The sequence below is a fragment of the Crocuta crocuta genome, unplaced genomic scaffold (genome assembly GCF_008692635.1).
Source record: "Crocuta crocuta isolate KB4526 unplaced genomic scaffold, BGI_CrCroc_1.0 scaffold528, whole genome shotgun sequence".
In the NCBI taxonomy this organism is placed as follows: domain Eukaryota; kingdom Metazoa; phylum Chordata; class Mammalia; order Carnivora; family Hyaenidae; genus Crocuta; species Crocuta crocuta.
Genome location: NW_027530010.1, coordinates 157230 through 183760, shown reverse-complemented (window position 1 = coordinate 183760; position 26531 = coordinate 157230). Strand labels below are relative to the sequence as shown.

The 26531-nt window shown below is 49.4% G+C and overlaps 4 protein-coding genes and 1 pseudogene across 10 annotated transcripts in view; 4 read left to right on the top strand and 1 right to left on the bottom strand.

Moving 5' to 3' along the window:
• S100A3 (S100 calcium binding protein A3) overlaps nucleotides 1–870 on the top strand; it is a 1585-nt gene extending 715 nt beyond the window's left edge. For all 4 annotated transcript variants that reach the window (XM_077764018.1, XM_077764019.1, XM_077764016.1 and 1 more), the window contains exons 2-3: nucleotides 184–329; nucleotides 628–870. In XM_077764018.1, coding sequence (XP_077620144.1) covers nucleotides 189–329; nucleotides 628–792 — 306 coding nt within the window. In that variant the 5' untranslated portion in view covers nucleotides 184–188 and the 3' untranslated portion in view covers nucleotides 793–870. The remainder of the gene's footprint in view (nucleotides 1–183; nucleotides 330–627) is intronic.
• A 1217-nt stretch (nucleotides 871–2087) lies between these two features.
• S100A4 (S100 calcium binding protein A4) lies at nucleotides 2088–4558 on the top strand. The gene is made up of 3 exons (XM_077764084.1): nucleotides 2088–2198; nucleotides 3083–3238; nucleotides 4261–4558. The coding sequence occupies exons 2-3, from the start codon at nucleotides 3098–3100 to the stop codon at nucleotides 4423–4425; spliced, it is 306 nt and encodes a 101-aa protein (XP_077620210.1). The 5' UTR covers nucleotides 2088–2198; nucleotides 3083–3097; the 3' UTR covers nucleotides 4426–4558.
• A 2579-nt stretch (nucleotides 4559–7137) lies between these two features.
• Nucleotides 7138–9902, top strand: S100A5 (S100 calcium binding protein A5). Of its 4 annotated transcripts, none has more exons than XM_077764085.1 (3): nucleotides 7138–7216; nucleotides 8181–8330; nucleotides 9617–9902. In XM_077764085.1, exons 2-3 carry the CDS (start codon nucleotides 8193–8195, stop codon nucleotides 9758–9760), a joined length of 282 nt encoding a protein of 93 aa, XP_077620211.1. In that variant the 5' UTR covers nucleotides 7138–7216; nucleotides 8181–8192; the 3' UTR covers nucleotides 9761–9902. The 4 variants fall into 4 exon arrangements, with proteins under 4 accessions (XP_077620211.1, XP_077620213.1, XP_077620214.1 ...); XM_077764087.1 differs by lacking the exon at nucleotides 7138–7216 and adding an exon at nucleotides 7272–7517; XM_077764088.1 differs by lacking the exon at nucleotides 7138–7216 and adding an exon at nucleotides 7272–7524.
• Nucleotides 9903–10306: 404 nt separating this feature from the next.
• Nucleotides 10307–11091, top strand: S100A6 (S100 calcium binding protein A6). The gene is made up of 2 exons (XM_077764037.1): nucleotides 10307–10540; nucleotides 10862–11091. Exons 1-2 carry the CDS (start codon nucleotides 10307–10309, stop codon nucleotides 10994–10996), a joined length of 369 nt encoding a protein of 122 aa, XP_077620163.1. The 3' UTR covers nucleotides 10997–11091.
• An 882-nt stretch (nucleotides 11092–11973) lies between these two features.
• LOC144231543 (phosphatidylethanolamine-binding protein 1-like) overlaps nucleotides 11974–26531 on the bottom strand; it is a 47061-nt pseudogene continuing 32503 nt past the window's right edge.

Sequence of the window (26531 nt, the reverse complement as noted above, 5' to 3'; positions counted from 1 at the left end):
GGGGCGGGGGGGGGGGGGCTCAGGAGGGGCTGGAGTGGTGAGGGAGGGCTGCTCAGCGGAGGTGGAACTTGTGGGGCCAGAAGCTGAGGGGAGATGAAGACAGGTCGGGGAGCAGCCCCGGGGAAACACACAGGCAGAGGTGCCCTGGGCCTCTGGGGTGAGTCAGCCCTTGTTCTCTGACAGTGAGGATGGCCACACCTCTGGAGCAGGCATTGGCTGCTGTCATGTGCACCTTCCAGAAATACGCAGAAATCTCAGGGGACAAGCACCGGCTCTGCCAGGCAGAGCTCAAGGAGCTGCTACAGAAGGAGCTGCCCACCTGGACCCCGGTGAGCCCCCGGGGGGCCAGGCTGCCTGGACCCTGCAGAGGCAGCTCTGGGGGACACAGGCAGGCTGTGGGCCCCGTGCCCTCATCTGTGATGCGGGAGGCCTTTGCAGGGCTGCTGGGGGACTGAGTCCCAGCACTGTGGAGAGTTCCCGACACATAGTAGGCACTCAGCCGCAAACAGGGGCGTCTGAGAAGGAGGGTTCAGGGGAGGTGTGGGAGCACCAAGGAAGGGAGCAGGGGCGGGTGGCACGCTCCCTCCTCAACCCGCCCCCCCCCCCCCCCCCCCCCCCCCCGCACAGGTGGGGCTCCGGGAGTGTGACTACAGTGCATTCATGAGCGTCCTGGACACCAACAAAGACTGTGAAGTGGATTTCGTGGAATACGTGCGCTCCCTCGCCTGCCTCTGCACCTTCTGCCACGACTACTTCAAGGACGGTGCCCCTGTGACCCCCTGCTCCCAGTAGGCTCTGCCCCCGAGGCCAGGGGCTGTCCCCCACCCCCGTCCTGCACCCCATTCCACCCTGAATAAAGTGCTGGTGTCACGTGGTCTGGTTTGCTTCTTCTGAGAGGACAGCGGGGCCTGGGGACCGAGGCTTCCCTCTTCTCTGGTCTGAGGGCAGGGGCAGCCTGCCAGAAGCCTGCTCTCCAGCTCTGGCAGGAGGGGCGTCAATACAAGGACAGCGTCCAGGGGCTTGGGGGGTCTCTTTCTCCATCTCTCTCTGGGGCCTTGGAAGAAGAAGCTCCCTTGGGCTGTGAAGGAGGACGCCAGGGCAGGAAGGAGCCCAGACCTCAGCCAGGCTGCTCTGAGGAGGAGGGTAGGGGTGGGGCCTAGGGTGGGGCGGGCTTTTCCGGCCGGCCTGGCTGTGGGAGCCCAGAGAGCAGAACTGATAGGATTAGGGTGCTTGAGGCCTGACTAGGGTATTGCTCTTGGCCAGGGGGGTGTGCCCTGCATTGGAGGGGGAAGGGCACAACCTGAGACAGACCCCAGCCCTGATGCCGTAGCCACTTGAAGGTTGATCTGGGTTCATACCCCACTCTGAGAAGGTGGCCCCGTTCCCTGCTTTCCGCTTCCTGCGATTGCTCCTCCGACTTTCCACGCATCCTGCATTCTTCATCCTAACAGCATTCCAACTCCAGAAGCCCTTTCCCAACACCCCCCTCCCCAGCCTCTCTGGGTACCTGCAGCCCATCCCTGAGCCCCACACTAGCTCCCACTCCATCACCGCCTCACCCAGGACCTTTATCCACTGACATGCCTGGGGTGGTCCCAGCAGCAACTTTGGGTGCTGGTCTGTTCCTCCTCCAGACCCCCAGGCCCTGCCCTGGGCCTCACTCAGCCTTTTGGAGAGGGGCCAGGGGCAGCCAGCACTGTACTGCAGCCCCCAGCCTGGAGTCCCCTCCTCAGGTCCTGGGCAGCCACGTTGCGCGGGCAAATTTTGTTTAAGATTTTCTTTTATTTTCTTAAGCAGGCTCCACCCCAACGTGGGGATCACACTCACAACCCTGAGCTCAAGAGCTGCCTGCTCTACCAACTGAGCCAGGCAGACGCATTTGCCCTCACCTCCCCCGTAAGCACCCCCTTTTCTAGCCGCCCAGCGGGACCGCTCCCTCCTGCCCCCCCACACCCACGGCACCCACCCTCCCCAGAGCCCTGCCTGTGTGGGCTCCCCGTTGTCCAGGGCGCCGGCCCGGGGCAGGGAGCCGGTGTCCAGCGGGGCTGGTGGAGGGGCCACCGGAGGACTGTCTCTCGCTCTTCCCCAACCCCTGCCATGGGCAGGGCCTGGCCAGGGTATAAATAGGACAGACCGCTGGGCTCTCCCCACTCTGCCTCCCTGCTCACCCTCTCTTCTCGTCTCCTCCTCTCAGCCGGGTGAGTCGTGGTCTCTGGACTAGCACACAAGGGTGTCAGGCCCGGGGGGGGGTGGGGAAGGGGGGCAGGCTGGGCAGAAGGAGTGCTTGGTGGGGGCCAGGCGTGCCGAGATTCCGATGTGGAGGCCCTCGGGTGTGCGTGTGCGTGTGTGTGCGTGTGTGCACCTGCCTGCGTGCACGTGCGAGAGGGGAGAAACCACAAAAAAAGAAGTGCAGGTGGCTAGATTTGACCGGGCTGAGCAGCAGTGCTGAGATGCTGGGTTTTGCACATGCTGCTGCTGTAGTATGTGATGGTGTGTGTGTGACACATGCGTGTGCACGTTGGCTTGTGTTTGCTGGTTGCACAAGCCTGTGTGTGCACGCTCGAGTGTGGGGAGCCAAGTGAAGGCAACTGTGGCCTTTTGTCTGGTTGCGTCCTCTGAGCTTCGGCCCTGCACCCAGCAGCCCAGCCAGAGGGAGCTTGCCGCCCCACCCCTCCCCTGCATCCCTGCCTCTGCCACCTCACCCCACCCCTCCCTACTCTAGGGCTAGGCTGCTGGGTTTTTCCGCTGCAGGCCCCTGGGCAGGCCTCCAGCAGCCCCAGGGTGTGGCTGCTGTGGTCATGGGAGGCCTGAGCTAGGGGTGGAGCCCTTGGTGAGGCCCAGCCCGAGGGAGGCTGGGGAATTTGCTCCCTGAAGCGCACATTTCCCACTGTGCATCTTCCCCACCAGGAGCTGAGCCCCTCCCCTCCCCCCCCACCATCCTGGGGTCCTCCTCTTGTGGGAGCGGAGTGTCATCGAGTGCTCCCTGAGGGATGGGAGTGGGCTGAGACATTCTGATGTTCTGAATACAAAGCTGAGGGTGGGGATGGGGAAGATAAGGGTGTCTCTGGGACCCTGTCCTCAGATCCCGACTCCCACCATGGCATGCCCCCTGGAGAAGGCTCTGGATGTGATGGTGTCCACCTTCCACAAATACTCGGGCAAGGAGGGTGACAAGTTCAAGCTCAACAAGTCAGAGCTAAAGGAGCTGCTGACCCGGGAGATGCCCAGCTTCTTAGGGGTGAGTGGCTACTGCCTGGGAGTGTGCCTGGTGTGCCCCTGCGCCACGGAGAAGGGGCAAGGCCTGGGGCGGGGGCTGTGGCCGCAGCAGGCATCTGTCACTGCTGCGGGAAGCTGGGGCACAGAGCTTGCCCTGGCGGCCTGGCTGGAAACAGCGCGCACCCACCACTCGTTTCCTAGAGCCCAGCAGGAACGAGGCTGGCAACGAACAGGTGAGTTCAGGCCAGACTCTGCCTGGTGCTTTGCACACTTAACTGAAGGGAAATGCAAGCCCAGAGAGGCTAAATAACTTCCTGAGGCTGTCAGAGTGCAAAGCTGAGACCCACGAGTCAGGACTGTCCTGTTGCCACCAGTCCAGCAAAGAATGACTTTTGAGTCTGGCTTATGAGTGTGAAGACACAGTTATGGAGACACATGCTTACCCCCCGCCCCCCGCCGAGCAATCACAGCTTCCATGTATATCAAACTTTATGCAGTTCATACGTTACTTCCTAGGCGTGTGGGTGGCTCATAAGTTTAAGCATCCAACTCTTGGTTTCAGCTCTGGTCATGATCTCATGGTTTGTGGGATTGAGCCCCGCATTGGGCTCCGTGCTGAGTGTGGAGCCTGGTTGTGATTCTCTCTCTCTCTCTCTCTCTCTCTGCCCTTCCCCAGCTCGTGGGAGGAGAAGCCGAGGAAGGGCAGAGGGAGAGAGAGAATCACAAAATAAACAAATAAACATTGTACATTACTTTACTTTTGAGACTATCGTCTGACTGGATTCTTGAAACAACCTTGCGGAAGACATCGTGGTCCCCTTCTCCAGCTGCGCCCAGATACTCAGGCTTCCTCACCCCTCCCTCGGTTGACCTTCTGCGGCCCCCGCTTGGCCCCTGAGAGCCCGAAGCGGGAGCCCCAGGGCAGGCCTCCGGGGAGTGGCTGCACTCCTGAGCTCCCTCCGGAGACGGAGACGGAGACGGAAGCCCGGTGTAGACTGGCTCCATCCCAGGCTTTGTGTTCTACCTGTAGCCTCTTCCTTGCAGAAAAGGACGGACGATGCGGCCTTTCAGAGGCTGATGAGCAACCTGGACAGCAACAAGGACAGCGAGGTGGACTTCCAGGAGTACTGTGTCTTCCTGTCCTGCGTTGCCATGATGTGCAACGAGTTCTTCGAAGGTTTCCCGGATAAGCAGCCCCGGAAGAAGTGAATGCCTGTCATGCGGGTGGGGGGCCTGCCAGCTGGGGTCTCACCGGTTGGCAGTGGCCACAGGGCCTTGCCTTGGCACCAGCAGGTGTGTGCACGATGTGGACAAGTTCAATAAAGATTCTTGGAAGCTTTGAGGCTGATGGTCTGAGACTCTGGCTACGAGGTGGGGGCTGAGGGGTGCGTGGGGTGGGGAGCCCTGGGTGTCGGCAGCCATTCTGTGGAGAGCTGACTAGTGAAGGAAGGAAGGGGTGAGTGGAAGGGCGTTCACGTGCTTGCACGCATGATGGAGCTGACTGAGGGGCCGAAGGCAGGGAAAAGAACCCTACAAGGCATGGAACATCCAGCTGAGGGGTCTTAGCCAGCACTCGGGCCCCTCCCACCCCAGGCTTGCCTCTGGAGGGACTGAAGGTCACATCTGCTCCTGGCTGAGGTCTGGGATGGAGTCCGGGCATGCCCGGGTGGGAGGGGTGGGGAGCACTGAATCAGGAGGGCCCTCCCCTGCCAGGCCCTTCCGCCCTTGGGGTGGGGAGGCCACACCACTGCAGCAGGCTCAGAATATCACCCTCTCAACCTCTGTTCCTGCCCCCAAAACCCTGGGATGAGGGCTGTTATCGCTTAGGATTCTGGTCCTTCCGAGAAGGATGAAGGACCTCAAAGGGGCGAGGGGAGGGAGGAAGTGAGGGGGCTGGGGGAGGTGGCCATAACTTTGGAGATGGAATTCCGGACACGTAATCTGATAAATGAAGTTGGAATTTTCCTTCCCCCAGAAAATGTCAGTCATGATGTTACTTCCCTTCAGATTAAAGGCTGGTGGGTGGGGCACCTGGGTGGCTCAGTCGGTTAAGTGCCTTACGGTTGGTGGGTTCGAGCCCCGCGTCGGGCTCTGTGCTGACAGCCAGCTCAGAGCCTGGAGCCTGTTTCAGAGTCTGTATCTCCCTCCTCTCTGACCCTCCCCTGCTCACGCTGTCTCTCTCCCTCTCTCTCAGAAATAAGTAAAACATTAAAAAAAAAAAAAGTCTGGTGGGTAACTGAAGCCACACTGGTGGCCAGCCTGGGTGGTCTGGGGCCTCTAAGAAGGAGGGGGTAAAGTTGTGTCCAGCAGGGGGGGATTTTGGTTCCCTCGACCGAAATTTCAAGCTTTCTCCTTTTCTTCTCGTTACACTGTGTTTTCCTCTCGAGCGTCAGAGGAATGGGGCAGGTGACTCAGATGTTCCCCGAGTGTGACTGCAGAGGCCTGGGTAGGATTTTGGTCCAGGAAAATGCCTGCCTCCTCCCCTTCTGTCTCCCTCTGGCTGCCTTATGCCCTCCCTGGAGCCTGCTTCTGCATCACTCAGTTTCGGAAACTCCTGTTGCTCAGCGACCAGTCCCTGCTGCCTCTCCAGCCCGGCCAGCTGGGGGTGGGGCACCGTGGGGCGGCGAGGGACTCCCAGGCAGGCCAGGGTGGGGCTGCGGCACCCACAGGTGCGAGCCCCTAACTTGGCTCTGCTCTGACACGTGGACTGCTGGGAGAACAATGTCTCTCCCGAGGTGCAGGCAGCTCCCCCTGACTCTTGCCCCAATCATTCCTGCACCCTGAACCCGCTTCCTCAATCCACAAACTCTGCCCCCTCACTGGGCCCTACCTCTTCCTGGGTCCCGTCCTCGTCCCTGATTCCCAGGCTTCCATTCCAAGTCTTTGACCATTCTTTCCCACGAACATGAGTGGTTTAGAAGAAATCATTCATTTAAAAGCCGTTTAAAAACTTTAGGCTCCTTGGGGCGCCTGGGTGGCTCAGTCGGTTGGGCGTCCGACTTCGGCTCAGGTCATGATCTCAGGGTTCGTGGGTTCGAGCCCCACGTCGGGCTCTGTGCTGACAGCTCAGAGCCTGGAGCCTGCTTCTGATTCTGTGACTCCCTCTCTCTCTGACCCTCCCCTGCTCACACTGTCTCTCTCTCTCTCTCTTAGAAATAAATAAAAATAAAAAAAATAAAAAGAAAGAAAGAAATAAAACACTAAAACAAAACCAAAAAGACCCCTTAGGTTCCGGGGTGCCTGGGTGGCTCAGTTGATTAAGCGTCCAGCTTCTCAGGGCATGATCTTGCAGTTTGTGAGTTCGAGCCCCACATTGGGCTCTGTGCTGACAGCTCGGAGCCTGCAGTCTGCTTCAGATTCTGTGTGTGTATCTCTCTGTCTCTCTCTCTGTCTCTCTGTCTCTCTCTCTCAGCCCTTCCTCTACTCACTCTCTGTCTCTCTCTCTCTCAAACATAAATAAACATTAAAAAAACCCCCAAGACCTTAGGCTCCAGACTCGCTAATGACCTTGACCACACCCTTGGCAGGAAACATTTTCCCTTCCAATTTCCATCTCAAGGTGTATCTGCTCTGCTCCTGGTGTGGATGGGAGGGCCCCAATGTGGAGAGTGACCTAGGGCACGAGGAGATACCCTGTGTTTGGCTCATGCTTCCTGGGTCTTTTTTCCAGGGCATTTGGTTTCTCTTCCGCCGTGTCGTCCCCTCAGATTGTGAGTGCTGATTTGTGGTTGGGGAAACAAAGTTTCTGGGACTGAAGGTGTGTGTGCCATGATGAACTCAACGTGCCCCCCTCCCCTCTGCTTGGAAACAAGGAAGGTGAGGTTGGCAGAGGGTGGGTTCCTCCCCAGCCCCACCCCAAGAGGCTCTGACCTGGGCCTTCTTAGGTCCCTGCCCTTCTCATTGGCTCCTTCCCTCCCCTGGGGACCAGAGCAAGGGAATAAAGGCAGGGAGCCGTGGCAGGGAGCCTGCTTCTGCACGTTGTCTGCTCTTTCCTTCCCTGGTGAGTCCTTCCTTCTCACCTCCTTGCTCATCTATACGGTGGGGCAAGCTGGGTATTGAGGCCAGAGGGTGACAGGCTGTGGTGACCACCAGCAAGAAGGCCCAGCCTGATGAGTGGGCATGTGCTCAGGAGGGAAGGTGGAGCCTGGAATGGTGGCCGTCAGAGCTTCTGGAGAAGTGGCTCTGGACACGGAGGTGTGATCAGAACCAGCTGGGATGCTGCTGCAGAGGCCCGGAGGCCCTTCCCTCCCCTGTGGCCCTGGAGTCCCCTGCAGCTGGGGAGACGCTGAGTTTTTGGGGTGGTAAGAGGTGAATGGTAGATCCAGTTCAAGAATCACAGGGTGGGCTTTGGGCTGAAGATGAAGCCAGATGCTTCTTCCTTCTTGCTCTGGACGCCACACAGATTCACCTGGAGCCCCCAGGTCCCTTGGGTGTTGTTGGACCCATTCAAACNACTTTATCTCCCTGCTTCAGCCCCAGCCCCCTCCCAGCCCCGGACCCCCTCTTTGCCCTGCCCTCCGCTTCTACAGTGGGACGCTCCCCGCCATCAGGTGATCCGGGCAGCCAGGCCAAGGAGGGTGATTAGGGCGAGGGCTGTCTCTGGCAAACAAGTGCTGCGCTGGGCCCTGGACCCTTCTCGACCCTGTCATCTGCCTCCAGCTGGTCTTTTGGGGAAGTCCTCTTGTCATCTGTCCCTAGAGCCCTCTTCCGGCATCTTCTAAGCAGGAGAACGTGCAGGCTTCCTTGGGGGCTGGTGAGTCTCATGGCCCCGGCTCTTCCAAGTTTGCCTTGGGTCTGACAACCTGTCCTGGCACATTTGGGTTCACTTGCTGGTAGATTTCTGTCTTATCCAGGGTTCCAGTTTCTGGTCCTTTAGAGAAAGCCTGGGGGCTGGGCTGGGCTGGGGAAGCAGAAGGTCTGGCTTCCTGAGGATGGTGATGCTCCTCTCCCCCGTCACCCTCCAGAGCCACACACTGATGGAGACACCTCTTGAGAAGGCCCTGACCACTATGGTCACCACTTTCCACAAATATTCGGGGAGAGAAGGCAGCAAACTGACCCTGAGCAGGAGGGAACTAAAGGAGCTGATCAAGAAGGAACTGTGTCTTGGAGAGGTAGGTGACCGTCACCCCCACCCCAAAGCCCAAGTGCTCCCTGAGCACACGCTGGGGGAGAAGGAAAAAAGGGGAAGCACTAGGTCACTGTCAAGGGCTCCCCTCCTGTGATACGGGAAGCCCAAGCTGCGGCTCACACACCTGCCCTCCAAGTGCTCGAGTCTCAGCTGGGAGCAGGATGGCCAAAGGGAACAGTCAGAGACCTGAGGCAGAGGGTGGACATCCTGGGCCAACAGAGGCAAGCACTCTCTGCTGGAAGACGAGTCGTGTTTCACTGGGAAGGAGGAAGGGCAGTGTCCAGAGGGTGGACTGAAGCCTGTATGAAGGTCTAGAAGTCAGAGAGCCTTCTGGGTTGAGGCCAGGCCCATGCAGCCATGGAAGAGCCTTTGTGAGGGATCGTGGGGAGTGAGGCGCCAGGGTGTCCAGCTTGAGCTGGGCTCAGCTCAAGGCCAGGGCCTCCACCTGATTGTCCTGGGTGCCTGTGCATCCCAGGCTCTCGCTGGCACGGATACGGGGACAGAAGGGGTCATTCTGCTAGTCTGTGAACACAAGGTTGGAAGGAGACAGATTGCTTCTTGCCACATGGNCAGGGTGGGGTGGGGGGAAGGCCTATGAGGAAATTATTATATTATTTTCACAGTTAAAAACAATAGAGGTTCAGAAACATTATCCAGCTTGTCTGAGGACGCTAGTGAGAGGCGAGTCCTCCCTTTTTCCTTGAAAATCCAGTGTGGGGTCCTTTCTGGTTGCATCCTGAACTTTGGTGGGCCTCCCCAGAGAGACTGAGTGTGTGGCCCTTTGGGCCGTGACTGGAGCAGGTGTGGGTATCACTAAGCCTGCCCTCTCCTTTCCTGCCAGAGCGTCTGCATCCTGGAGTTAATGAGGGCAACGGAATGGGCGTGGGTCCCTCAGGGGTTAATTACAGGGTGCCAGAGGCCCTGGGGAAGGCCTGACTTTAACAGGAGCCCAGACTGGGGACAAGGATCTCGTCACAGGGAGGCTGCTTCCATCGCCATTTGTCCTGACGTCTGTCTCCTGTGGGAAAGTGGGAGCTGAAGGCAGTGAAGAGGGGAGGGCAGAGTGTGTCTGTGTTTTCTTCCTGTCCCACCTGAGGGCCCGTCTCCACCCTCTTGGTGGAACAGGGCTGGATGAGCAGGGGGCCAGAGAGAGTGTGGCTGAGCCTGTCCACAAGGCTGGGCTGCAGGCTCTCCCAGCAAGGGAAGGGGGGGGCGGCCCCGGGGGTGGAGATGTTCAGNTGACCTATCCCTCCCTCTGGGCTCCTGAAGAAAATGAAGGAGAGCAGCATTGATGACCTGATGAAGAGCCTGGACAAGAACAGTGACCAGGAGATCGACTTCAAGGAGTACTCAGCGCTCCTGAGCACTCTGTGCATGGCCTACAATGACTTCTTCCTGGAGGACAGCATATGACCGGGCTCCGCCCGCTGCCCCTGGCCTTTGCAGCTCCTCTCACAGACCCTCTCTGGCCCTTGCTCTCTTCTCCGTTTGGGACAGGCCCTGCTTCAGCCTTCCCTTCCAGCAGGGGAAATAAAGATGTTTGATTCCAGGCTGATTTTGAAGATATCCTGTCCACCTCGGCTGGGGGGCTGTGGGGCAAGGCAGAGCCTCTCCTCCAGGGGGCTGACGGCCTCTGGACTTAGGGTCCTGGGCTCCCACCCCGCTTCCTGCCCTTCTTCAGTGGGGATGTCACTGAGTTTACTGAACTTAGTTTTGTGCTTCCAGAAAATGCGGAAGTTGGGCCAGGCTTTCACTCGCTTCCCTGAGAAAGCTAAGGGAAGTGCTTTGAAAGGGGGAGCAGGGAGGNGTGGGGACTGTGCTTTCTGCCTTCCCGGCTTCCCCTTATGAAAGTCCCTTCTCAGGAGAGGATCTGGAAAACCTTTCCACTGGAGCGTAAATAACTAAGGCAAGGGCCAGTGTGCACACTAGNGAACTTTCGCTGAGGGATGGGTGCTGTAGATGCCGGTTAAATCATACCCTACAGGCCACTGTCGGCCCCTCCCTCCGCCATCTAGGGTTGGCCCTGCACACCCTCTGGGGACCCCCGCCCCCTGCCCCGGGGGGCTCGTGGTCCCTGGCTGGCGGCGGCCTTCCCCAAGATCNCACAAGTACTCGGGCAGGGAGGGCGACAAGAACACCCTGAGCAAGAAGGAGCTGAAGGAGCTGATCCAGAAAGAGCTCACCATCGGCCCGGTGAGTGGGTCTCCCCCAGGGCCCTCCTCCCTCCCCTTTAGAAGCAGGGTTAGGAGAAGGGGAGGTGCGTGGGACTCAGGCGTCCGCGTCCTGGAGCCCAAGTCACATGTGACACTGGGACCGTGAGTCATGCCCCCCCCCCCCCGGCGGGGCTGGTGGAGACTGGCCTGGTGCCCCCTGCGTGAGGTGCAGGAGAGAAGGAAAACCAAGTGAGCCCAGGGTGGACAAGCCAGCAGGAGCCACTTGTATGAGGGAGGGGCGAAGGGAGAGAACCGGGGGTCTCATCACCGTTGGGTCTGGCTTTCCCATTCTAACTGTTAGAGGCTGCAGGATGCTGAGATTGCAAAGCTGATGGACGACCTTGACCGGAACAAGGACCAGGAGGTGAACTTCCAGGAATATGTCACCTTCCTGGGGGCCTTGGCCTTGATCTACAATGATGCCCTCAAGGGCTGAAAATAAATCGGGGAGGGGGAGACACCCTCTGTCGGGCCTGTCTACGCCTCCCCGCAGTGGTGGGTAACTGTTCAATAAACATCTTCTTTGGTCGAGTCGGCCTCTAAGTCCTTGCTTCCTTCTCTGTCGGTGCCGCATCAGCCATCCCAGAGTTTGCTCACGGTCACCTCCGGGAGTGGCTCAGATGTCCCGTGCCTGGGACCACCTCACAAGGCTGCTGCCGGCTCACCAGCTCATAAGGTGCCTTCACGTCAGTTAGAAAAGGGTCTCACTCAGGACGAAGGCATCTCAGGACTCAAGTGGCGCCCGGTGGAGGCGGTTGTGGGGTGGGAGCGCGGAAGGGAATGGTGCCCGAGCCGGGCTGTGCTGGGTCCAGAGGGGGGCAGAGGTAGCCCGGCCCGGTCCCCGGCGGCAGAGACCTGTTGTGCCCCGAGTGTGCTGAGAGGAGAAGGGCCGTGGGGTTGGGCCGGTCCACCTCGTCACCGCAGTGAGGTGGAGCAGAGAGGGCCCGGCCGGCCCAGAGCTTGGCCCGAGAGTGTTGTGAGGCCCCGGAGGACGCTGTGTGGCTGAGTGCACAGCAGCTGCCCATGGCCCAGCTGGAGCTGGGGGGCCCGCTTTAGGAGTCTGTCCTTGTACGTATTTGGGTACAGGGTCTTTTGCGTTGGGGGTGGTGATCTGGGGAGCAGGCACCCGCAGAGACATGAGAACCAGGGGTGCTCACGAAGGGGGCAGGGCGGGGGTCCCCGGGGCCGGGCCACCTGCAGCTTCAAGCCTTTCGGTGAGTACCGAGCGGGCCCGCCCCTGCAGCCTCAGCAGAATGACTCACGCAGCCGCCGTTATTTCACGGAGCCCAGCCTGGCTCTCAGCCCCCGTCAGGGAGGGTGGCCAGCTGAGCGACTGAGTCGGTCGTTCGCATCTGTGTGTTCAGGGGCGGGGGTGGGGGAGGGCTGTCTGCCGCTGCTCTGGCCTCTGCTGGGCTAGTCGGAGCCAGGCAAGCGCCTCCGTTGCGGGCGCCCCAGGCGGAGAGCACGTTCCGCTGCCTCGTCTCTTGCCCGCTTCCCTGGGGGCCCGACTTGGTAGCGCGTCTTCCTTCTCCGCGGGGCAGCGGGCCAGTCCGGAAAGGGCAAGCAGCCCCTCTTCCGTCGTCCCCTGCCGGGAGCGGGGGCGATCCGGGGCCCCCCGAGCCCCCAGCGCCGGGTGGGCGCCGCCTCGTCCGCGCCTTGCTGGAACAGATCGNAGAGCAGGCTGCTGCGGGCCGGGGGCCGCGGGGGGCCCTGCGGAGGGCGCGGGGCGCCTGCTCCGGAGGACGGAGACGGGACTCGGCCGCGCTGGGAAAGTCAGCGGGGGGCCTTCTGGCTCCAGCAACTGATTCCCACATAGAGCCCTTCAACTTTGCCCAAGACAAACCTGCGTAGTCCGTGAAAGAAAGGCGACGAATAGAATTTGAACCCGCACCTCCTCTTCCTCTTTTTCGGAGGCGGGAAGACTTGGTGCAAAGAGGGCGGCGGAGCTGTCTCAGCGGGTGAGGCCCCCAGCGTGGGGAGGAGCTGCTCAGGCCAGGCTCAGCCCCGCATTTCTGGGGAGCCCTGGTGGCTGGAGGGTGCACAGGCCACCTGCTGAGTAAACGGGCCTATGTCCCCCAGCGTCAGCTTCTCTACAGGAATGGAGAGAATGGGAACGCGGATTTAAAAAATAAAACAAACCCCAAATAAATAGCAAAACTTTTTGTTTGCTTTGAGGGTGTGTGTGTATATACATATATATATTTTTAAGATTTCATTTGTAAGTAATCTCTACCCCCAATGTGGGGCTTGAACTCACAGCCCTGAGATTAGGAATCTCAGGCTCTACCCACTGAACCAGCTAGGCACCTAAAAGTCTTTAGGGGCTCCTGGGTGGCTCAGTCAGTTAAGTGCCTCAGCTCTGGTCATGATCTCATGGTTCGTGGTTTCCAGCCCTGCATTGGGCTCTGTGCTGACAGCTCAGAGCCTGAAGCCTGCTTCAGATTCTGTGTCTTCATCTTTCTCTGTTCATGCTCTGCCTGTCTCTCTCAAAAATAAGTAAACATTTTTAAAAAAAAATTTTGGGGGGTGGTGGTAGGAGGAAGCAGCCTTTCTAAAGGAATCTGGTGGGTGCAGACATCAAAATATGGAATTAGGGGTGGAGAGGTGCATGGACTGTTCATTTTATCGTGTTTGCCTTTAATTGATGTACAGTTGAAGTAAGCCCTGTGTGCTCACTCTGTGGAGTAGGGGTCTGGGCTTAGAGGAGAGGGAGAAGTTCAGATGTGAGCCGGGGGCTTCATCATACTCTGTCCCTTTGCTGAGGCCGATCTGGGAAGTCCAGTTCACCTGCGGGTGGGACGGTGGGAATGGCTCTGACCCCATTCCCCTGTCTGAGGCTCTTTCCTCCCTGGAAGTCCCCCCCCCCCTTCAAGTCATCCTGACACCCGGAAGCTGAAACAGCAGCGCAGCCCATTTTGTGAGCTGGGACGGGCTTTACGAAAAAGAGAGTGTAGAACTGAATCACAGGATGTAGCTCTGTTCTCTGCCAAGCAAATCTGAAATTGTTACAAATAACGCTGCTTTACATTTGTGTAGCACTTTTATTTTTATAAGACACTTTCATATTCATTGTCTTTTGTGATCCTCAAAAGATTTGTGTGTAGTATGTATTGTTAGCCCCATTTAATCAGTGAAAAGACTAAGTTACAGGGAATTAAGAGCCTCTACCTCGGTGTGCAATCCGAGCTGGGCGGTCCCTAGTGTGCATCTTATCATGACATAGTTTGGCCATTTCTGTTTCATCTTTTTCTTTTACATCTTTTAATTACATATTGAATATACAAAATGATTTATGGACACATCTAAGAAATAAGAATCATGAATTTAAGAAATGAACATTACTGGGGCACCTGGGTGGCTCAGTCGGTTAAGCGTCCGACTTTGGCTCAGGTCATGATCTTACAGTTTGTGGGTTCGAGGCCTGCGTCGGGCTCTGTGCTGACAGCTAGCTCAGAGCCTGGAGCCTGTTTCAGATTCTGTGTCCTTCTCTCTCTGACCCTCCCCTGCTCAGTGTGTCTCTCTCTCCGAAGTAAATAAAACATTAGGAAAAAAAAAAGTTACCTTCACTTTTCAACCCACTGGATAGCCTTCCCCATCTCATCTCCTTCCCTTCCAGTGGAACCACCATCTGGTCCTTGTGTTTATTATTTCTTCTTTCTTTAGTAAGTTTTGCTACTAGGGCACCTGGGTGGCTCAGTCAGTTGAGCATCTGACTCTTGATTTCCGCTCAGGTCATGATCTCAAGATTCATGGGATCAAGTCCCAAGTCGGGAGCCTGCTTGGGGTTCTCTCTCTCGCTTTCTCTCTGTGCCTATCCCTGCTCTCTTGTGTGTGTGTGTGTGTGTGAGAGAGAGAGAGAGAGACAGAGAGAGAGAGGGATTGCACATGCCCAAAACAAACATTAAACAAGAGAAATGTTTAAAAAGTATATTTTGCTACTAATGTTTTCATCTTCTGTTTCAGAAAAATGTATTAAAAATTCCATCTGTTCACCACCCTGTAATGCCCATTGTATAGTAAATGTAGGAGAGTTTGTTTCTGAGTTCTCTTTTCTGTTCCATTGATTGATCTACTTTTTTTTTTTTTTTTTCTTTTGCCACTCCATCTTTTAAAAAAATTTTTATATTTCAATAGTAAAACTTGATATCGGTAAGGCGAATCTTCCACCTTGCTCTTCATTGTCAGGGATATCTCTGCTCTTCTTGGCCTTCTAATTTTAATTATTTCTTTCTTTATGGATTCTATTCCTTCTGTCTTTATTTTCCCAAAGGAAACAGTTCTCAATCTTCTAGTCCATTAAAAATCTGCCATGTGCAATTGTGTCATCCCTGATGGTCTTCCCTGCAGATGACACAAATGGCCTCACAGTGGTCCAGTCGACTGGACAGTGTTCAGGAGCATGTGATGCCACAGGTCACTCTCTTTTGCACATGAGACATTACTGGGTTGGTTTGCAACACACTACAGGCTCTGGTGTTCTTGGTCCTCTACTTTATTATTATTTTTTTCCCCCTCTCCTCTCCCTGTCTCTTCCCCTCTACTTTAAAATATACACTTTAGAGTGATCTTGTTAAGTCCCACAGAACAACTTGTTGGGGTTTTGTTTGACATCACATAGATTCTGTGGATCAGCTTGTGGAGAATGTTGAATCTTCCAATCCATGAACATGGTTTACCTCTCTATTTGTTTAGGTCTTTAACGTCTTTGAATAGCATGTGATCATTCTCACTAATACACACTTAATTGTACAATTTGTTGACAGTGTTGCAAATGGCATGTTTAAAAAATTTTTTTTTGTTATTGGTATAGAAATGTAATTGAGTTTTACATACTTAAATATTTTAAATTTTGTACAAAATATAACAAAACTTACCATTTTAACTATTTTAAGTGTACAGTTTTACAGTGTTAAGTGTGTTCACATTGTTGGGCAACAGATCTCCAGATCTCTTTCATCCTGCAGAACTGAAATTCCACATCCAGTAAACAAAAACTCCTCATTTTCCTTTTTTTAAATGTTTTTATTTATTTCTAGGAGAGAGAGAGAGACAGCGTGAAGAGGGGAGGGTCAGAGAGAGAGGGAGACACAGACTCCGAAAGAGGCTCCAGGCTCTGAGCTGGCAGTCAGCACAGAGCCCGACGCGGGGCTTGAACCCACTACCGCGAGATCATGACCTAAGCGAAAGTCGGACGCTTAACCGACTAAGCCACCCAGGTGCCCCAAAACTCCTCATTTTCTACCCCTCACCTGGTCCCTGGCTCCAGCATGCTACTTTCTGTTTCTATGAATTTGACTGCTTCAGATATCTCCTGTAAGTGGAGTCATACAGTATTGTATTTTTTGGTGACTGCCTTATTTCACTTAACATAATGTCTTTAAGGTTCATTCATATTATAGCATGTGACAAGATTTCCTTCCTTTTTGTGATTGAGTTTTGTGTTGATTTTATATTCAGAAACTTTGCTAAACTCTCTTATTATTTATACTAATTTAGAATCTTTTGGGTTTTCTTTAGAGCCAATTATTTCAATCTGCAAATCAAAGTTTTCCTTTTTCTTTCATAATACATATTTTGTTTATTTTTCTTGCCTATTGGTCTGGCAAGGACCTCTTGTGTTTTGTTAGTACCTTGTTAAATAGCAGTGTCAGTGGGCACTCCTGTTTTGTTTCTAATCTTAAAAGAAATACTTTCAAATGCTACACCATTAAATGTGATATTTACTGTAGGTTTTTTTTTTTTAAAGAAACCTTAATCAGAAATTAGAAATAAAGAAGTTCTCTTTATTCTGTTTTCTGAGTTTTCATTTAAAATCATGAATTGCTATTTTTAAAATCCTTTTTCTGCATATATTAAGAGATTGTTGAATTTTTTCTTTTATCTGTTAATGAATTATATAATGTTGCGAACGAAATGACACAAAGACAGGACACACACAAAGGACAGACACAGACACAACTCCGGAGGAACAATTCTATGCAAGCCCCTCTTGCGGTTTGTTTTATACCCCGGTAACTGGATACAAACTGAAATTTACCAAATGCATTCTTTTACAAAACAAGGGCAAGTAGCCAAACACATTCCAAGGACAGCGGGGAGCAAAGGGAGGAAGCGACCACAACATGTTTACTGAGAGGCCTGCTCACAATTCCAGCCTCCTCCTTACTTCTAAGGAGGGCATGTTCCCTCGTTTGCGAGCGGACCATTAACCTTGGATATTGTGTGCAGGCCTCCTGGCAGAGCATCCTGTTTGCAGGCATGCTTTGCCCAGGCAGAGAGCCCCGTGTGCAGGCACATCCCCGCGTCCCTAACCACGCTTTCTTGTGGTCACTGTCGGGCTCCCACATATAATTTTATTTTCTTTTTAAAATAATATGTATTTTTAAGTGTTTATTTTTTGGGAGAGAGGGGCAGAGAGAAAGGAGAGGCAGAATCCAAAGCAGGTTCTGCAGAGCTAGCCTTAGGGCTTGATCCCATGAACCGTAAGATCATGAATTGAGCCAAAATCAAGAGTCAGGCACTTAACCGACCAAGCCAGCCAAGTATCCCTATAACTACCTTCTATCACTAAACCAAATTTATATTTCTTAAATAAACCCATCTTAGTCATGACAGATCAGTTTTTATATGTTGCTGGATTTGATTTGCTACCATTGTATTTCAGATTTTTATTCTTGAGTAAGCTTGGTTTGTAATTTTCCTTTCTTGTATCATCCTTGCAGGTTTGGATATAAAGGTTATACTGGCCTCATAACGAACGGGGGAAGCTTTCTACCCTCATTTTTTTTTTTTTAACTTTTATTTATTTAAGTGATCTCTGCATCTAACATGGGGCTCCAACTCACGACTCCGAGATCAAGAGTTGTGTGCTCCTCCAACGAAGCCAGCCAGCCACCACTTTCTCCCTCCATTTCCAAACTGAAGCATATTGTGTAGAAACCTGAAATTTGCTCCTTGAATGGTTTTCATAAATCTCATTGGTAAAATCTGGCAGGAGTATTCTTTGTCATAAGAGTTTAAACTACTGATGCCATTTTAAATGGTTCTTGAGCCATTCAGTCTTTCTATTCCTCCGTGTGCCACTTTGGTGAGATCTTTCTCTTGGAATTTATACATTTCGTCTATATTTTAAAATTTATTGATAGCAGGGCGCCTGAGTAGCTCCGAGTGTCTGACTTCTGCTCAGGTCGTGATCTCGTGGTTCCTGAGTTCAAGCTGTCAGCCTCTCACTACAGAGCCCGCTTCAGACCCTCAGCCCCCTCCCTCTGTCTCTCTCCTACGTGTGCTCTCCATAACCCCCAAATAATAAATACATATAAAGTTATTCATTATATACTCTTATTATCTATATACTGGAAGCTTTGGAGCTATGAAATCTCCTCTTTTGGTTCCTATTGTTAATTTTATTTTTAAAATTCTGTCTTTTCTAATATATGACTTTAGGCTGTACACTTTTTCTAAGAACTGTTTTGGCCACACCTCAAAGTATGTATATTGTTGTATCATTGTATATAAATTTCATTGTGATTTCCTATCTTTTAATGAATAATTTTTAAGTCTATATTTTTATTTAAATATTTAAAAGTCTATAATTTTCAAACATGGATTTTAAAGATAAATATCCGTTTGTTATTAATTTTTAGCTTATTTACATTGAGTCCCATAACAGGGGGTTTATGACATCAATCCTATGAAATATGTTGAGATGTCTTCTCTATCATGTAGTCAATTGCATAAAAGTGTAGGGGCGTCAGAAGAATGTATATTCTGTAGTTTTCTATTTCCTTTTTTCTTATGGAGGTTTTTGTCTGCTTGTTCTCTCAATTACTGAAAAAAGTATGTTGAAATATCTCTCCAAGGCTGTGAATTTATTAATTTCTTATTGTAATTCTGTTAATATCTGCTTTATATATTTTGAAGCTATTATTAAATGCAAACAAGTTCAGAGATATTATATCTTTGGGGGATTTTTGTATTAATATGTGATTTTTTTTATCTCTAATAATGCTCTTTAAATTTTTTTTAAGTTCATTTACTTATTTTTTGAGAGAGAGAGACTCAGAGAGCATGCGTGGGAGAGGGGTAGAGAGAGAGGGAGAGTGAGAATCCCAAGCAGGCTCCGTGCTATCAGGTCCACGTGGGGCTCAGACTCAAGAACTGTGAGATCATGACCTGACCTGAAACCAAGAGTTGTACACTCAATTGACCGAGACATTCAGGAACCCCTCTAATAATGGTCTTTACATGTTCCATTTTATATCAATTAGCTTTTATTTGGTTAATATTTGCATGGCATATCTTTTTTCATTCTGCTATTATCAACCTAGTGTCCTTTTGCTTTGGATTTGTCTTTTATAAATAGCACATAGAGATTTAAAATTCTGATCAGATGATCTTTCTTAATTGGAACATTGAATTCATCCAGAAGTATTGAAATTACTAATGTATTTGTTATTTCTACAATCTCATTTTATGCTATTTTCCCATATTTTCTGTTTCTTTTTCTAATCATAATTGATTGAAGTTTTCACTCATTTCATATTTTTCCCTAATTGGTATGTAACTCTGGAATCTATTCTATTCCTGCTATTTCAGTGGTTACCTTGGATATATTCACACACATATTGGATTCATTAGTATAAAGTCTTCAGCAATTTTTCCTTCTCTTGAATGAATAAGGACCTCAAAATACCTAATTCTGATCACCCCTTCAGAGTTTATTCATCTCTGTCAGGTTTTCTCTTTTTGGTTTTACAAATCACCATCATTATTATTTTGTGTAGTAAATATATATTTCTATTTAGCCACTCATTTTACTACTGATTTGTTCAATTTTCCTTATGTCTGAAACTCATCTTTAAACATTTTCTTACCTTTTCATGGCAAATTCTCTTAGGTTTTATTTTTCCTTATTTTGTACTTGTTCTTGGAAGATAATTTTGGTGGGTTGAGTTTTCTCTCTGCTCATTTATTATCTGCTTTCTTTTTTGTTTATTTTTGTTTTTGAGAAATCAGCTGTTAAATTTTTACTCCTTTATACTAATTCCTCTTTTTGTTCTACAGCTTTTAAGATCTTGTCTTTGTCTTTGTTTTTCCACAGTTTCATTATTATGTCTCTAGAATTGGATTTATTTGTATCTGACCTGTTTGGGATTCATTAGTTGGGGTTCATTCCGTTGCTTTGAATCTGTGGATTGGTGTTTCTCCTTAGTTTTTTGTTTTAAGTTTATTTATTTATTTTGAGAGACAGAGAGCAGGGGAGGGGCAGAGAAAGAAGGAAAGAGAATCCCAAGCAGGCTCTGAGCTGTCAGCACAGAGCCCAACATGGGGCTCTACCCCACAAAACCATGAGATCATGACCTGAGCCGAAACTAAGAGGCAGTTTGCTTAACCACCTGAGCCACCAGTTGGCCCATCTCCTCAATTTTGGAGAATTCTCATCCGTTGTTTCTGTAAATATTCCCTTGGCTTTATTATCACTTCTTTTCACCTCCTTTCTTTTCTTTCTGGAATTCTGCATGTTAGAGCTTTTCATTCTTTCTTCCCTGTCTCTTGACCTCTTTTCCAGATTTTCCATCTGTCTGTCTTTCTGTACTACATTCTGGGTAACTGCTTCTATAGTTCACTAATTGTCTCTGCAACTGTCTCTTTTTTGTAGTTAAACTCATTTGAGTTTAAATGCTTAATTATTGTATTTTATTTTAATTTATGTTTTATTTCATGTCTATATTCAGTTCTTCAGATATACTTGGTATTTTTATAGTCTCTTGCTCTTATAGTCTATCAGGTCACTTTATCATTAAACATATGACATNGTGTTTTGTGATATATATATTAAATATATATATTTAATTTTTTATTTTTGATATATTTTAAATGTTTATTTATTTGAGAGAGAGACACACAGAGTGTGATCAGGAGAGGGACAAAAAGAGAGAGGGAGACACAGAATCAGAAGAATCAGGCTCCAGGCTTTGAGCTGTCAGCACAGAGCTCGACTCGGGACATGAACTAATGAACTGTGAGATCATGACCTGAGCTGGAGTCAGATGCTTAACTGAGTCACCCAGGTGCCCCATTGTGGGCTCCATGCCTACTGTGGAGCACAATGCAGGGCTTGGACTCACGACCCCAAGATCAAGACCTGAGCTGAGATCAAGATTTGGATGCTCAAAGGACTAAGCTACCTAGGCCCTCCTGTTTGTGATTTTTGACTGTCAGCTTATATTTCTGGAAATTTTTATCTGTGGACATATTTCAGGTGTCTAGGTTGAATTGAAGAAGGGTTCTTCTACAGCACATTTGCATTCATTTCCACCAAGTGCCTTAAGGTACTCTCTGCTGAGGCCATTTTAAACAAAAATATTAATTTGAAGGTTTTTTTTTTCCCCCATCACTCTGTGGTATGCATTTTGGATGCATACTCAAATGATAATTGATTTATTGTTTGAATATTGGGAGTATTGTTTCTCTCCACTCAGCACCCACATTCAAAGAAGGCAAATCTCCTTGAGTGTCCAGATGTGAACACTTATCTCCATTTCACCTTCACTGTATAAGTGAGGCTTTTAAACTCTCAGCTTTAGGCAGGTTTGGGATGGTTCCCCACTAAACTTCCTTCTGGGAGGCCATGAAAATAGAAGATAAATTTCACTAAGAATGGCAAATGCCCTTAAGGCAAAAGCTAGCATCAAAGCTCTTCTCATTTCTATGGGTTCTTATTTTTTTTAATTGTTATTTTTTAAGTTTATTTATTTATTTTGAGAGAGAGAAGAGAGGGTAAGAGGGAAGGAGCAGAGAGAGAGAGAGAGAGAGGATCCCAAGCAGGCTCCTCACTGTCAGTGCAGAGCCCCTCACGGAGAACCATGAGATCATGACCTGAGCCAAAATCAAGAGTCAGATGCTTAACCCACTTAACTGCTGAGCCACCCAGCAATCCTATTTTTATTTAGATTTTGTTTCTGAATATTTCTTACTAAATTGTTTGTCCACTGATATACTTTAAAAGGGTTTTCTTATTTTATGCAACATTTTGACTAGTTTCTGGTTGGCCAGAGTAACTCTTCTGCCAATGTTTATTTTTTCATTCAACAAGGATGTATTGAGAGTACCCTCTGTGTGCTAAGAATGCCTTTACTGCCTCAGCTGCAGAGATGGACGAGTTCCACTCTCTGTCCTAAGGGAGTTCCCTACCCCAGCAATTCAGAGGAAGTTATTTCAGTTTACTTGGATACTTGTTTTTAATGGATGGATTTCATATCTACAATAAGCTATATTATAAAAATACAGAACCCAGCTGCTAGCCCAGGAGTGAGGCTGTGATCTGAAGATTGGTGCTAGATGGGATATTAGAAACAGTCTAGTACAGGGGCGCCTGGGTAGCTTAGTCGGTTAAGCATCCAACTTTCACTTAGGTCATGATCTCGCGGTTCGTGGGTTCGGGCCCCGCATCGGGCTCTGTGCTGACTGCCAGCTCAGAGCCTGGAGACTATTTCAGTCTGTGACTCTCTCTCTGACCCTCCCCTGCTCACGCTGTCTCTCTCTCTCTCCTAGAAATTAAAAAAAAAAAAAAATTAAAAAAAAAAAAGAAACAGTCTAGTACAGCACGTTAAAGTTTGTTACCTGGAGGTACCCCTGTGGGACTGCTGAGAACAGTCACGTAATTTATGTCCTGCCCAAAAAGGCCCAGACACGGGAGCCAGTGGGTCCTGAAATTCAGCCTGTGCTGAGCTTTCCAAGGTACCACCCTGTGTCTGGCTGTATCTGGAGGTTGAGACACTTCTCATTGGAACAAGGGCAGCATCTAGATTAGCAGACCTAGGGACATACATGTAGCCTAGGGAGTAAGGGGTACTTCCTTGTGGTCAGGGCTCTGGAGCCTACGCCAGTTTCATTATCCTTCCCAGAACATTCTCACCTTTACTCATCTATGAATGGTGTCTTCCTTTTTTTTTTTTATGAATATAATTTATTGTCAAATTGGCTTACATACAACACCCAGTGCTCATCCCAAAAGTGCCCTCTTCAATGCCCACCACCCATTTTCCCCTCTCCTCCACCCCCCCATCCACCTTGGGGGGTTGGAAAATAACCTCAGGTTATTTTCTGTATTTAAGAGTCTCTTGTGGTTTGCCGAAATGGTTTCTTCCTAGACATTAATTTAAAAATACCCACATAAGGTTTTTGATGCTTTAAAAAATAAGACACAACCATAATATGGTCCCCTCCTCCCTTTAGTTCTGCAGAGGAAGTGCCAGAATTTCAAAAGGGAAGCTACTGGAAGCTTCGGGGATACAGTCAGAGAGGGCCGGGCAGGTGCCGGCCTCTGTGTGAGCCCTACTCATGGGGTGGAGGTGGCGTGCGGCCTGACACTCTGGCCTGGCAGGAGCTGCAGCTCTGAGCTGCCTGGACGAGAAGGAGGTGCCAGCCCTCTGGATGTTTTGTCCTTTGAGGCTTTGGGTTTCTTTTCTAACTTGTTGACTAAATGCTTCTTTTTATGCATTTGTCTTTCATAAGAAAATATTCCCTCCCATATTATATCAATACAAATTTGAAAAATATTTCAAAATGAAAAGGAAAAACAGTCATCTGAAATACTATCTTCATGAAATAACCATGGGTTTGGTTACATGTTTTTATGCATCTCTTTTTAGATATATGATTTTATGGGCACCCAGCTGGCTCAGTTGGGGGAGCATGCGACTCTTCATCTTGGGGTCATGAGTTCGAGTCCCATGTTGGGCATGGAGCCTACTTAAAAAGTAGATATATAATTTTATATGTATGGGATCATATAATAAATGCTGATTTATTGATTATACTTTGAAATTTTGTGTTTTTACTTTTATTTTTTACTGTGGTAAAAAAAATGCATAACATAAAATTTACCATCTTCACCATTTTTAAATGTACTGTTTAGTTGTGTCAAGTCCATTCACATTGCCCTGCAACCAGTCTCCAGAGCTGTTATCTTATAATACGGAAACTCTATTTCTTCTAAACACTAACTTACCATCCCTCCCCCAGTTCCCATCAACTGCCCTTCTACTTTCTATCTCTATGGATTTGACTCCTCTAGGGGCCTCATGTAAGTGAAACCATGCAGTATGTATCTTTTTACAGCTGACTTATATTTCTCATCATAATGTCCTCAAGGTTCATGCATGTTTTAGTATGTGTCAGAATTTCCCCCCCTTTTAAGGCAGTGATATTTTTTAAATGCGTTGTTTTTACTTTGTTTTTTTTTTCTCTCATTTCCCCCCTTTAACAATGCCCCCAAACAAGATTTTGGTATTAGTTTCAGTGTGCACAGTAGCTGGGTTTCCCCACCATCAAGAGGTTCTCCGTGGCTGGTGGGAAGTCCTGCAGTTCCATTCAGTCTGACATTGTGCACCTGGAGACAGCTTCAGGCCCCACAGGCTGAGGGCCCAGTCCCACAGGACAGCACCCCACCCCCCACCCCCATCCATCAGTCATAAGGTCGGGTTGTCACTTGTGCTTCAGACTGGCTGTAAATCAAAGATTCTCATGACCCCCTCTTTGGGTCCAAATAGTTTGCTAGGGCAGCTCAGAGAACTCAGGAAACCCACTTACTCACTAAATTACCAATTTATTACCAAAGATATTAAATGATAAGACTTAATAGCCAGATGTAGACACACATAGGGCAAGTCCTAAACAAAGGAACCTCTGTCCTCATGGAGTTTGGGAGCCTAGCATGGTGGTGTGTGGATGTGTGCTGATGCCCACCTGGATGCTCTCTGAACCCCATCCATTGGGTTTTTATGGAGACTCCATTACATGGGCACACTTGGTTAAGTCATTGGCTTCAGTGATAGATTCAACCTCCAGCCCTCCCCCACACCCCTGGAAATAAGGGGATTCTTGGTTGGTTCCTCTGGTAACCAGCCTCCATCCTTAGATGCTTTCCTAAAGTCACCTTATTCACAGAAGCCCACCTGTGGGGAAAAGCACTGGTTATGGATAGTAAGACACCTTCTTTATGGCTCTGAAGCATTTTTCTGGAATTGAAGACAAGAGATGAAATATTAAAACAAAAGATGCTTCCATTGCTCTTCTTACTCAGGAAATTCCAATGTTATTGGGAGTTCTGAGCCAGAAACTGGACAAAGTCTAAGTATAAGTGAGAAATACACTTTGGTCATCTGAATAACCAAAAATACATATTTCTTATTTCACAATATCATACTCTTTTTCTCTTTCAGTGTTGGGTTTTTAATATTTATCTTTATTGATTTTATCCCAAATGTACACATGAGGTATTGCAGACAGAGACAAGATTTCTTATTAACGACCTTAAATTAAGTAAATAACCAGTGTGTCAGGGCTGCCTTGGCTCAGCTGTTACCCTGGGCCAGGCCATATTCAAGGACCAGACATCCCAAGGCTAGAACAAGGAAAAATGATTTTTCTTTAGTTATAAAGGATATTTAAAAAGAGAGAACAGGCCCAAATGGAGTCGCTTGTGCTAAGACCCAATCAGTAAATGAAGACTTAACACCCAACCCAACTGCAGTCTCAGCCTTTCTCAGGAAGGTGAACTTTAGCCAGTCAATCTGGAATTATCCAGCCAGCATTAGTGAGGTAATCGCTGATAGACCCTGCCTTTCCCCCATAAGAAGGTGATCTTGATTGAAACAATCTCCCCGTTTTGCTAGAAATGTTCTCTTCTTCTGCCTTCTTCTGTCTATAAAAGCCTTTGATTTTGTACAGCTCTTTGGAGCTCCTATCTGTTGGATGCGATTTGTGAATCGTTGAATAAAACCAACAAGATCTTTAAAATTTACTTTGTTGTTTGGGGCGCTTGGGTGGCTCAGTCAGTTAAGCGTCTGACTTCGGCTCAGGTCATGATCTCACGGTTCGTGGATTGGAGCCCCGCGTTGGGCTTTGTGCTGACAACTAGCTCAGAGTCTGGAGCCTTTTTTGGATTCTGTGTCTCCCTCTCTCTGACCTTCCCCTGTTCACACTGTCTCTCTCTTTCAGAAATAAATAAAACATTAAAAAACGTTTAAAAGAATTTTACTATGTTGAATTTTGTTTTTTAATAAGGGGAAGAGGGCCGTTGTCCTCTTTTTTTTCTGAAAGAATCTCCTTGAAAGTATCATAGGCCTGAACCCTAGCACCACTCTTTGAAATGTGAATAAAATTTATCCAGGAAGCAAACATTGCTGGTAGTCTCCAGGGTTTAGGTCGCAGAGATGTCTCTAAATTCTGCATCTTCATCTCTTTTGAAGTATAAATGCCTAGCATGATAGTCTGCCAGTCTCCCAGGCACCTTGGGCATAACTTAAGGACCTACTCCAGATGGTAAGCACCCTCTCTTGGGAGATGAGAGAAATTTTATTATTATTTTTTGGATCAGAGCACTTAACTACACTAATGGCTACAAATATAATCCTCAAAGTATGTGAAAAGTCTAGGGAGGTAGGGGTTTTACTGCACCACTGAGCAGTGTCTTGCAGTTTTATTTTCCCAAACTCGAATAACCGGTGTTCATGACCTGAAATGCATTTTTCTGTAGTTCTTTTTATGTGCTTTATGCTTTAGGTGTATGGCTACATGTAAGATGCAACATAGATGTTTTCGTACAATGTAATTCAATTATAAAAATGGGATCATGAAAGATATTTCATTTTATTTTTTCTCCATTTAGCCATATATCATGGAAATGCCTTCAAGTCAAGCTGGCAGGGATCTAAATCCTTGTTTTTAATGGCTAAATCTTTGTTTTAATGCTTCGTGGCAGGGGGAAGAGATAAGCAAAAGAGAAACTTTAGTGAGCCCAGGGTCATTCGCAGTGCGACGTCCAAGGAGCTCTTTCCCCCAATCCTCTGAGATTCCCTGTCCCTGTCCTCCCAGAGTCCATGGGGAAGAAGGGAGGTGGCCAGAGTCACAGCTGTTGGACGGCTTTCTCCTGCCTTCAAGCTCAATACACAGCTTTCGGACAGAGA

Coding starts and splice junctions, on each gene's coding strand:
- S100A4 (XM_077764084.1), top strand. CDS start 3,098: ATGGCATGCCCCCTGGAGAAGGCTCTGGATGTGATGGTGTCCACCTTC. Junction 3,239..4,260: donor AGATGCCCAGCTTCTTAGGG/GTGAGTGGCTAC, acceptor TCTTCCTTGCAG/AAAAGGACGGACGATGCGGC.
- S100A5 (XM_077764085.1), top strand. CDS start 8,193: ATGGAGACACCTCTTGAGAAGGCCCTGACCACTATGGTCACCACTTTC. Junction 8,331..9,616: donor AGGAACTGTGTCTTGGAGAG/GTAGGTGACCGT, acceptor GGGCTCCTGAAG/AAAATGAAGGAGAGCAGCAT.